The sequence below is a fragment of the Momordica charantia genome (genome assembly GCF_013281855.1).
Source record: "Momordica charantia cultivar OHB3-1 chromosome 6 unlocalized genomic scaffold, Mcharantia_2.0 BLBB01000006.1, whole genome shotgun sequence".
In the NCBI taxonomy this organism is placed as follows: Eukaryota; Viridiplantae; Streptophyta; class Magnoliopsida; order Cucurbitales; family Cucurbitaceae; genus Momordica; species Momordica charantia.
Genome location: NW_028275164.1, coordinates 15717995 through 15730714, shown reverse-complemented (window position 1 = coordinate 15730714; position 12720 = coordinate 15717995). Strand labels below are relative to the sequence as shown.

Here is a 12720-nt window from a genome sequence, read left to right as displayed (position 1 = left end):
GTATATTTTATATTCTTGTATTAATATTAATTTGTCATTTACCTTCTCCTTATAGGATTAGGTCAACCTTGTATATTTGTCTATATATATAGACTTTAATAATGAGAATAAAGAACATTGGATTCTTTCCAACCTTAGTCTCTACATGGTATCAGAGCCCTAGGTTTCTTCTAAAATTTTTGTGCCCATTAGGGTTTTGATGCCCATTAGGGTTTTGTGCCCATTAGGGCTATGTTCATTGCTATCCAACACAAATTACTGCCGCTGACCACCGACCACCGCCGCTGCCGCCGACCACCGCCGCCGTCGCCGTTTGCTGATTTGCCAGCTGTTTTTCAATTGCTATTTGTGGGTTTCGTCTCGCCGTCCTTCGCACCTTCGTCGCCGTGCGCTTCCGTCACCCCCAATCGCCTTCGCCCCTCTGGTTGTCGTGGGGTAGCACTTGGGGTTTCTGGTTCAGAAAACACCTAATCCGGTTTGGTTCCAACCGTTTGATTCATCTGTTTTGTTTGGTTCGGGTGGTTTGATCTGGTTCTGTCGTTTGGTTCAAATAAGTTCGCTTGTTTGTTATGGCTGAGAAGAAATCAATCGTAACTTCTGAGGTGATCCCAATGATATCAAAAATCACAGAACACAAGTTGAATGGATCAAACCATTCTTCACGAAAAATCAATGTTCGTCTTTTTTTTGCGAAGTATTGATATGGACGATCACATAACTGAGGATCCGCCTAAGGATGAGAGCAAGAAAGCTTGGTTGCAGGATGATGCTCGATTGGTTCTGCAGATCAAGAATTCGATCGATGGTGACATTATTGGCTTGGTCAATGAATGTGAGTATGTTAAAGAGTTGCTTAAATATTTAGAATTCCTTTATTCTGGAAAAGGAAATGTTAGTCGAATATTTGAAATCTGCAAGGGCTTCTACCAACCTGAGTTTGGTGACCAGTTTCTTACAAATTACTTTATGGAACACAAACGAATTTATGCGGAATTTAATGCATTACTCCCAGATAGTAATGATGCAAAAGTTCGGCTTGCCCAACGCGAACAACTAGCAGTTATCAGTTTTCTTCTTGGTCTTCCACCTAGATTTGACGTGGCCAAAGACCAATTACTCTCTGGTTCGGAAATTCCAGCTTTAGAGGAGGCATACACTCGAGTACTTCGAGTTGAGAAGTCACAACCCGTCTTGTCATCTCAGTCTAATAGTGCTTTGGTTGGACGTAGTACAAATGCAAACAGAGGTAATACCTACCAAGGGAATTCCACGACTTCGAACGCTCAACGTTCTAGTGCTCCAAAATCAAATTCAGGAGATATTATTTTTGCAATTATTGCCATAAGCCTGGTCATACAAAACGAGAATGTAGAAAGCTAATGAATAAAGGTCAAAAAACATAGTCTGCCCATGTTGTGTCTACTCCTGATAATGCTGGCAAGTTAGTTACAATTCCTGCGGAAGAATTTGCTAAGTTCCAACAGTATGAAGAGTCATTGACGGCATCGTCCTCTAATCCGATTACCGCTATCGCTGAGTCAGGTAACACCAGTAAATGTCTTATTTCCTCCACATCAAAATGGGTCATTGACTCTGGTGCCACAAATCATATGTCTGGTAACCCTAACTTATTTGCTAATTTCTCCCCATTTGCATCTTTGCCTGATGTTACCATAGCAAATGACATAACTTCTCCTGTTCTTGGCTCTGGCACAATTCATCTTTCCACATCCCTTTCACTAACATCTGTTTTAAATTTACCACAATTTTCTTTTAATTTGATCTCTGTTTGTAAACTCATTCGTGATCTCAATTGTTGTGTCTTATTCTTCCCTGGTTATTGCCTATTTCAGGATCTTACGACGAAAAAGACTATTGGTAAAGGGCGTGAATTCAATGGCCTCTACACATTTGATGCACAAATACCTACAGCCACTATTTGCACTCGAGTGCCAACTCCTTTCGAAGAACATTGTCGTTTGGGTCATCCATCTCTCTCCATGTTAAAGAGTCTTCGTCCTCAATTTCATAGCTTGCATTCTTTAGATTGTGCGTCATGTCAATTTGCTAAGTTTCATCGTCTTAGTTTGTATCCTAGAGTCAATAAACGAGCTACTACCTTTTTTGAATTAGTTCATTCTGATGTTTGGGGTCCGTGTCCTATTGAGTCCAAAAGTGGGTTTCGGTACTTTGTTACCTTTGTCGATGATTTTTCCCGTGTAACTTGGTTATATTTAATGAAACATCGTTCTGAGTTACTTTCTCATTTTCGTAACCTTCATGCTGAAATTCGAACTCAATTTGGTGGCTCTCTTAAAGTTCTACGAAGTGATAATGCTAAAGAATATTTTTCTGGAGCTCTTGGCTCTTATTTGAGTAAATATGATATTCTTCACCAATTCTCTTGTGTCGATACTCTGTCGGAGTTGCAGAAAGAAAAAATAGACATCTTCTCGAAACAGCAAGAACCTTAATGTTTCAAATGCATGTTCCAAAATATTTTTGGGCCGATGCTATTTCGACGGCTTGCTTCTTGATTAATCGCATACCTTCATCAGTTCTTAAGGATGAGATACCTTATCGTACTCTATGTCCTATGCAGCCTTTATTTCCTATTAAACCTAAAATATTTGGTTGCACTTGTTTTGTTCGTGATGTTCGCCCTCAGCTCACCAAATTGGACCCCAAGTCCTTGAAATGCATTTTCCTTGGTTATTCTCGTGTTCAAAAAGGGTATCGATGTTATTGTCCTGATCTCAATAGATATCTTGTCTGTCCCGATGTTACATTCTTTCAAAATACTCCTTTTTCATCATCTTTGAGTACCAGTCAGGGGGAGAGTTCACAAGAAGATGATGACTTTCTTGTATATTTCATTGTCTCTCCTTCCACTGAAGAGCTTCCTAGCAATACATCTTCCTATGTGCCTGATCCTTCTCTTCCCACCATTACTCAAGTTTATTCTCATCGGCAACCTCCTACGGACTCATGCCCTATACCAGTAGCTTCTTCGTCCGAGGATCCAGGAACAAGTGATGACCTTCCAATTGCTCTTAGAAAAGGTAAGCGTAAATGTACTTATCCTGTTTCTTCTTTTGTCTCATATAACCATTTGTCCTTACCTACTGTTCGTTTCTTGCATCCCTTGAGTTTGTATCTGTTCCTAAAACTATTCATGAAGCTTTGTCTCATCCTGGTTGGCGGGCTGCTATGTTGGAGGAAATGACTGGTACTTGGGATTTAGTGTCTCTTCCTGCAAGAAAAAAACCTATCGGTTGTAAATGGGTGTTTGCCGTTAAAGTTCATCCTGATGGATCCATTGCCCGTTTGAAAGCTCGCCTTGGTGCTAAAGGATGCGCGCAAACTTATGGAATTGATTATAGTGATACTTTTTCTCCGGTTGCTAAATTGACTTCTGTTAGATTATTCATTTCCTTGACATCTATTCACCATTGGCCGTTACATCAGCTTGATATTAAAAATGTCTTCCTCCATGGTGATCTTCAAGGAAGTGTATATGGAGCAACCACCAGGTTTTGTTGCTCAGGGGGAGAATGGAAAGGTATGTCGTCTTCGTAAATCCTTATATGGGTTGAAACAAAGTCCACGAGCATGGTTTGGAAAATTCAGTCAGGTGGTTGAGAACTTTGGAATGAAGAAGAGTAAGTCGGACCATTCTGTCTTCTATAAACAAACTGAGTCTGGTGTTATCTTACTGGTTGTATATGTTGATGATATTGTGATTACTGGTAATGATTCATCACGCATCCTATCACTCAAAACTTTCCTTCATAGTCAATTTCATACGAAGGATTTGGGAGTGCTGAAATATTTCTTAGGAATTGAGGTAATAAGGAGCAAGAAGGGGATTCTCTTATCACAGAGGAAATATGTACTTGACCTGTTAACTGAAACAGGAAAGTTAGCTGCTAAGTCGCGTAGTACCCCAATGATACCTAATTTACAACTTACAAAGGAAGGGGAGTTGTTGAAAGATCCTGAGAAGTATAGGAGATTAGTAGGGAAGCTGAATTATCTTACGGTTACGAGGCCAGACATAGCTTATCCAGTCAGTATTATGAGTCAGTTTATGAGTTCTCCTACAACTGACCATTGTATCGCATTGGAACATATTCTATGTTATTTGAAAGGTGCTCCTGGACGTGGTTTGTTATATAAAGATCATGGTCATCTTAATATTGAATGTTTTTCAGATGCTGATTGGGCAGGTTCTAAGGAAGATAGAAGATCAACCTCAGGATATTGTGTATTTGTCGGAGGTAATTTAGTTTCTTGGAAAAGTAAGAAACAAAACGTGGTGTCGCGTTCGAGTGCTGAATCAGAATATAGAGCTATGACACAGTTGGTGTGTGAATTAGTATGGATACATCAGCTTCTGACTGAATTGGGATTTGACATCACCACTCCAATGAAACTTTGGTGTGATAATCAAGCAGCTCTTCATATTGCATCTAATTCAGTATTTCATGAACGAACCAAACACATTGAAGTTGATTGTCATTATATACGTGAGAAAATACAATAAGGATTGGTGGCTACAGGGTATGTGAAGACTGGAGAGCAGCTAGGAGATATCTTTACTAAAGCATTGAATGGAGCATGAATAGATTATTTGTCTAACAAGTTGGGCATGATTAACATATATGCACCAACTTGAGCGGGAGTGTTAGAGTATATATTAGTATATTTTATATTCTTGTATTAATATTAATTTGTCATTTACCTTCTCCTTATAAGATTAGGTCAACCTTGTATATTTGTCTATATATATAGACTTTAATAAGAATAAAGAACATTGGATTCTCTCCCACCTTAGTCTCTACATAAACTTTTAAACTTCTTAATGAAATGTTTCACAGTTTCTTACCGCATAAAAAGTGTTTCACATATGTGCAGACTTATTTTTAATTTCTTCAACTAGTACTGAATTTCTTCAACTAGTATCTGACACGTCTATTCTGCTTAAAATGTGTCCAATAAGAAAACTTTGTATTTTTCTCCCAAAAAAGAAATTATGGTTAGATTCCTTTCTGGAAAAGTGCACTTTTATTTTTTATTTTTCATAAAATCTTGGTTTGTAGGACTTCTCAATTAAAAGGAAACACTGAACTTTTCAAAATCCACAAAGCAGACAAAATTTTAGGATTTAGGTTTCTGAGAAGACACCTACTACATTTCATATAGAGTGCAAGATTTTAGTCCAAAATTTAAACATTTATGACAACTTTCCAAAACACATCATTGATGACAGCAAAAAATTTAGATTGATCCTAGAATTTCATGTCTGTAAGAAGGGAGGAGAATGAATTTAAAAACAATTTCTCTAGAATACAAAAACGAGCCAAGTAGGAAAGAATTAAAGAAAACCAGCCAAGTGAGAAAAATTAAAGAAATTATTTTTCCTAAGATGAAGATATTTATTTAAAAATAAATTCCTAATCTTGATTTCGAATAAAATAAAATTTCGGTCCAAGATTTGTTCTATCGAGTTTTTATGTGTTTGCTATTTCAGTGAATGACAAACAAGAAAGTATTCTTTCAATTGCTGCCTATTATGTAACAAACCTCAAGTCAGATCCTGGAGTTGGTAATTGTTGGTTTATGTATTTTAGTAAATATTTATTAATTGCCTTTCCATTTATATTATCTATAATTAGTAGTAGATTATTGTACTATTTTTTTGGGTAGGAATGCATCTGACCTCTACTTAAAGCGACCTAGTGTTTTACCTTTGTGTATGAGAAATATTTTCATTTCTTCTAAAAATTACTGTAATAAATTCTCTTTTAATAGATCAATTGGTAAAGCATGTTTCCGAATTACCTTACAGAGGCCCTAATATGAAAATATATACAACTAAAGATCCACAGAATGATTTTATCTGTTTTCTGTTAGTATTTGGGTCAGTTTATCTGCATTTTGTTTGACTAATTCATGGGACTGTTTTCCTTCTTCATTACACTTCAAATTTATTTGTTTATTTTTTTGTCACTTATTGAGATATTTACTTTTAGGTTGCTGAGAAGACAGCCCTTTTACGCCCGGTGGAACTAAAACTTGTCCCTGTGGCTTTGGAAGGAAGTGCTTTTCGGAGCAAATTACTTGACACTGATGAACTGATGGGCTACTCTAGTTGGTTTGCTGTAAGAAATAATGATTTGCTCATTCAAATAAATTTGTTTCCAATGTTACTAGTGCTAGAGGGAACTTTTTAAATTTTGCTAGCTCATAAGTGCTCCTATGTTAAATCATCATTGGATGTATGGCCTTTATATGTTTTCTGTTTTCATTTGTCTCAATGAAAAGTTCGGTTTCTTAAAAAAAAAAAATCATCAAGGGATTGTGTGTCATGTCATAATGAGCATCTTTTTCTTTTTACTTTTTTGAGGTCAGAAAAAAGGTAACTTTTCAAAATGAAGGAGGATTAATGGTGCTGTTGAAAACTCATTTCGGGAAAGGTTTATTTTGAGGGTTGATCCAATCCATAGACCAATGAAGAAATGTAACTGCTTCGTATTTTAGTGTTTACACGATGATCTATTGATTACCTCTATCAGTAAAGTAAAATTTGCTGGATTATCTAATTTTCCCTTGTGATTCTGTGAATGTACATCATCGTTCTATAGCTTGTTCCATAATTTCCCTGATGAATATAAATAGGATGGGGTAGAAATATCAGGTGAGTGATATTTTGTTATATGTCTGTGGTTTTATTTTCTCACTATTTGAAAACTAGATGTTCTGTAACAAAATATCAAAATATCACTCACCTGATATTTCTACCCCATCCTATTTATATTCATCAGGGAAATTATGGAACAAGCTATAGAACGAACATGATGACCTACATTTTGCATTTCACGCTTTCATGTTTTGTCTATAATTAACTTGGTACTTTTTTTTTTAAATAGTAATTAAATAGGTACTGTGAATTAAGTTCTTTTGTTTCTTGTAAAAATATGTTCTGTGTCTAAATTTTATCTATATTCACTGAATAAGAGATGTTTAGCCTGTAGGAAGATGTCTATATTTTGTGAGTTTCCAATTACCACCTTGTCGTCAATTAAAACAACATGCCTTGTGATTCAGTTGTAAATAAATGATGTATTCTTGAATGCTTCCACTTTGGAATCATTACTGTAAAGCGGGGAAAAAGAGAGTCAGAAAGATGGCACTTTTTCCATTCTTTTACACGTGACTTCTCCAACTGCATACTTTCTTGAAGATATGATTTTATTATCATTGAGCTTCGTATATGAAGACACATTATTTAAATAGTCACTTCATGTAATTTTCCTTTTTGTTCCTTTTGAAGTATCTGTTTCATTTTTCTGGATACTTTCTACTGAATGATGCCAGGAAAATCTTTGTTATACAGACTTTCAGTGGTATTGTTCCCAAGTGGATGCAGAAAACAAGAACAGTCAAGAAACTAAACAAAATGCTGGTGAATCATCTTGGATTAACACTGTCTAAAGAAGATCTCCAAAACGTGGTTGATCTGATGGAACCATATGGCCAAATAAGCAATGGAATTGAACTCCTTAACCCACCTCTTGATGTAAGAAACTACTTACACCTACTTTTAAGTGATTGGCTACACTAGTTTAATTATTATCTGCTTCTCGTCAACTTAAACATCAAGTATTTTTGCTCGATAGAGTTACAATTTAATACACATTTTTTTAAAATTTTTATTTTTATAAATAATCAGAAACAAGGCTGAAAACTTCATTCAAAAACCACTCAAAATACAGCCTAGGGATAAAGGGACAAGATGACCCTTTCCTGAAAGGAAGGGTTACATAAAAGCCCTCCGGTTTAAGCAAAAGTAGAGCAATTTTTTTATTTTTATTATTATTTTTTTTAACAACAAACAAAATTTTCATTGATAATATGAAAAGGAAGAAGAAAAAAGTTCAAAGATACAAGCTCCCAAATGAAGCGAAAAAAGAATAAGAAAAACAATCAAAACATAGAAACCAAAAACCCATGAAATAGATGAGATCTAAAGCCCAAGAATAGATGCTGAAAAATTGTCATCAATAAAGCTTATCAATTCAAAAGGACTGACTGCCGAGGAGGAAACCGAAACTATCACTTAATACAAACTAATTGCCAGAATGAAGAAGTGAAGAATCTAAAACCTCCCTCCATCAAGGGAAGACAAAAAAACTATAATAACACCCTCAAAACTGCTGCAAAGCAGAACCAATCAAACACTTGTTGCCCATAATTAAAGCCTAGTTATTCAGTGATCGGAACTAGGGTAAGGCCTACATCTTCAAAATATTTAAAAAAACTTTGATTTTCATTACAAGAAGCTTTTTCGACTACTAAAGGCTGCTCCCAAGAAGGAGAAAGAATGGTATCCATTTTTGTGGAAGAGCGTAATTGGTTATCCTCTGCAAAAAGTAAATTAAAATCCTCTGTTAGGGAGGGAAACCTCCGATAAATCTTCATTAACAACCTCTTTCTCTTCAAAAAATTCTGCTGAATCCTGACTACTGACACAACATTGAATTCTTCATCATCATTAGACAAAATATTATCCTTGATATGTATATTTGACTGCTCACTTGTTGAATTAATGATACCATGGCTGAGAGGTGAATCGTCCTTTTGGAATCCTCCTCTTTCTTTTATTAACCTCGGAGAGTCATTATTTTTTCTCGAATAAAAAAATGGTAGGGGAGGAATAAAAGTCCTAGGTGACATTAAATCAGGGTTAAAACTAAGGTTGCTATCACCCAGATCTTCAGTTGTCTTGGTTACCTTAACACCTTCCAAAGGTTGATATTCTTTTCTTAGTTCATTTCCTTGATCAGACAAAAATTGCGGCAAAATGTTTTCCAAAATAGGAAGAACATTTGGGCTGCCCTCTGCATTTTCAGACAAAACTTCAGATTCATCTTTTCTTTTATCAGATAAAAACCCTTGAGGAGGCTCTTCATATGACTGAAGCCTTTGAACATCTAGCACATTTGAGAAGAAAGAATTTCACCCTTTTGGGTATATTCCCTTCTCAAATTAGCTTCCAGAATTCTTCAGCTTTCCTGAAGTGCAAAAGTAGTGGACCTAACTGAGATACCCTGTTTTCTCTAACCACCAAAGAATTGAGTCCGGATTTTGGTTAGGTTTCACATTTTCCAGCAACACAGTGAGGTTATCCCACTCTTCCTGCTCCATGTCAAAAAGCCTTCTTCTAAGCTTGAGATCGCAATTAAGATTGTTAGAGTTCCATAGGTCTTGCATAAAACTACCCTTTGCTTCTGAGATTCTGAAAATGAAAGATAAAGACACCTTCAGGGGCTTGATTTGAAGCCCAAACATCGTTCTGCCAATCCCTTTATGGCTGACAAAGCCCGTAGGCTGTTCTCCCTGTTTGTGGTTCTAATATATTCTTTTCTGTCTCTTATAAAAAAAAAGTTTGGAGATAAGTAGTGTTGAATACTAAGTTTCCAGATGGGAAGTGGAGAAAAATAGGAAGGTTTCTTGAAGTTAGAAAAATGGAACTTTGAAACTGATAATAAAAAGGAAGTCACCCATGGCTTGGTGGTTGGACTAAAATCAGGGACTTGCCCATCGAGTTTTGGCTCTGAAATGCTTTGAAGCTATAGGAAGCTACTTTGGGGGTTTGGTGGATATTTCTTTGAATACTTTGAATTTTTTAGATGTTTCTGATGCTATCATTCAAGTGGAAGAAAATAGGTGTGACTTCATGCCCCACTCAGTTGAAATTTCGGATCCAAGGTTGGTGCTTTTACGGTTTTAGTTGCTGAAAAAGAAAGAGTCATTGTCATCAACTTCAAGAAATCCAACGTTATCAATCTTAGAAATCGAGAGCTTTTCTAACTCCATTGATATTAGAAGAATCCAAAAGATTTGGGAAGGTGAAAGGTCATTCCCAAAAAGGTTCTCCATTTATACTGACATTCTCAACGTTCTTCCCTCCAACAATATTTACGAAAACGAAAAATAAAATTCTGAGAACATCTTCCTGACAACTGGTTTTAATGAAAAATCCTTGGTGTGAATAGCACTAATGACCTCTCCAGTCTTCATCAAAGCAGTTCGTTGCCTGCATCAAAAGGAAGGATGAAGGGATTTTCATGATCCCTAGGCATCAAGAAGACCAAAAGACTTATTCAACCTCTCCTTTTTAGTTGGAGTTTTTTTTTATAGGAAACAGAGACAATACTTTCATTCATAGCCACCACAAAAAAACAGCTTAAAGGCAGAGGGTTGAGGGAACCCTCTCCAACAAACTATACCATCATCACTTTCCAATCTTGAACAATCATTTGTAGGCTATAATTACAAAATACCTTCTTGTGGATTGTTGCCCACCAAGAAGCCATGTGATGAATATTTACACAAAAAGAATCCAGCGTAGTACTTCTATCCTCAAAATTTCTGCCATTTCTCTCTTTCCAAAGAAGCCAAACCAAAGCTCTACACAATTCCAAAGAACAAAAGCTTTCCCCTTGAGAGCACCTCCTCTAAAGCTCTCCAATATAAAATCATCTATCTTTCTAGGAAGACATAGGCTAAGGTCCACACTAGAGGCTATATAATTCCAGAACTTACAAGTTACCGAGCAGTGTAGAAAAGATGGTCCACCGTTTCTGCGTTTTGTAAACACAGACTACACACAGAGGGAGAAAGGGATCAATGAGGAAGCTTTTTTTGAAGTTTATCCGCCGTATTAATCCCTCTATTGAATAAAGTCATATAAACACTTTCACCTTTTTTAGGAACTCAAATCTGATTTGCTGTAGAGGACTGCATCCTGGGAGAATGGGTCGTTAACGCCAAAAAGGCTGATTTAGCCGAAAAGACTCCAGACCTGTCTACCTTCCACCACAAAATGTCTCGACCTTGCCCCAACACTACTCCTTCAAGCTTCTCAGTAAAGGATGCCCATCTGTCTACTTCTATATCAAAAAGATTCCTTTTTAGTTGGAGTTCTCCAAGTAAATCTGAACAAAACATTTAATGAGGAAAGAGATTCGTCTTTTGCTAACCAAAAAAAGATTTCTAGCAATAAAAGAAAAGAAGTAGTGCTAAAGTCTCTTTCATTCGGATCAATCAACTCCACCAATGATGGTAGGGATCGAAGGAGCTTGTCTTTGGATTTTTCAGATGATGAAGAAGCTTCTGATGATGGTGCAGTTAGCAGTAATAGCTTCTATTCATCCCCAAAGTCTTTAGGACCTCCTATAGAAAATTTTCGTGAATAATCGTTTGATGAAGACTTATAGTTTCTCTTAAATGAGCAAAAGGAAGAGGAGAAGTTAGAAAGTCCAAAGCAGACAATCAAGGTTCGATTAACGGGGCTCTTTGAATCTCAAGGCGTCAGAGAAGCTGATGGAGAATTTGAATGTTTTTTTCCGCCAGTTTTTCTTTTCCTCTCAAGGCGTCAAAGAAGTATATCATTTATGTCATGAATAATAGTCATTTGCTTTTTTATTTTTCTTATTAGAATCAAGTTAAAATATTTAAAATAGTCCTGCCATTTTAATATATACTGATTAATTGAGGTTTATTCTCCAGTGGACAAGGGAGACGAAGTTCCCACATGCTGTTTGGGCAGCTGGTCGTGGTCTTATTGCTCTTCTATTACCAAATTTTGACGTTGTGGATAATCTATGGCTTGAGCCATTATCTTGGCAGGTTAGGCATTTTTCTATCTCAAACGTGCCAGCAAGTTGTTTTGCATGAATAGTTTTAGTTTCCAATGTAGTAATAAAGAGATTTGTGGTATTGTTTTAATATGGTTGTATTACATCACTCCTACATTTTTGGCTAATATTTGATTGGTTCTCTTTTCCTCTGTAATTTCTACCACTGTCTTAATTAGTTATGGAGTTGTTGTGAGTCACATAAATGTATCAATGATGGGAAGATTGTAAGAAAAGGTCCATCATTAAGATATTCCCACCTAAAGTTTCCAAAATACCAACTATTATGTAACAAGGATGAAATTTTAATTCTTCAACTGCTATTAGGGTGTGTTTGGAAGTGCTGGTAGAAGGAGTGATTTTGAAAAAATAGATTTAAGAATAATTGATTTTCCAAAATCAACACCTAAGTGATATCTTAAAAATTAATTTTAAGTGATTTTATGTTTTCTTAAAATCAATTTTTTAATTTGCCAAACATGATTAATGGAAATGGAAGTGATTTTGGCAATGGCAAAAGTGATTTTGCCATACCAAAATCACTCCCAAACACACCCTTAATTAGCAGCATGTATGATTACCTCAGATGGTCTACTGGTCAACCGATAGTTTTACCTTAAACTTTTTTGAGAGAAAAAAAAAAGACAAGAGAAGGGGATGGGAGACAAGGACTTAACAAGGATGAACATAATACTTTTAACACCCACTTACTTTGTGGGCTTGAAAATTTGAGTTGAGATAGAACTTGAGAATCTTTAATAAGGACCAACATATAATACAAGTTATTGTTTAATGGGTTCTTCATGAGTTGGATCTTGTTGTGCTACTCAATACCTTATTGTTGTACTACTCAAAACCTTAAGCTTTAGCTGAAAGATATTTTGAGCTTGAGAATTTAGTTGGGTTGTTTTTTTTTTTTTTTTTTTTTTCAGTTTTTAGTTGTATGCTGATATAGTACTACTTTTTTAATTTTTGCTTAATTTAAATCAACGAAAATTATGTTTCCTTACAAAGA

The 12720-nt window shown here is 35.9% G+C and overlaps 1 protein-coding gene across 1 annotated transcript in view; it reads left to right on the top strand.

The window, feature by feature from the left end:
* Positions 1–12720, top strand: part of EMB2458 (FtsH extracellular protease family) — a 44532-nt gene that overhangs the window by 28281 nt on the left and 3531 nt on the right. Inside the window, 3 exon segments of the mRNA XM_022302978.2 lie at positions 6036–6164; positions 7400–7582; positions 11578–11697. Of these exon segments, the coding sequence (XP_022158670.1) occupies positions 6036–6164; positions 7400–7582; positions 11578–11697 (432 nt within the window).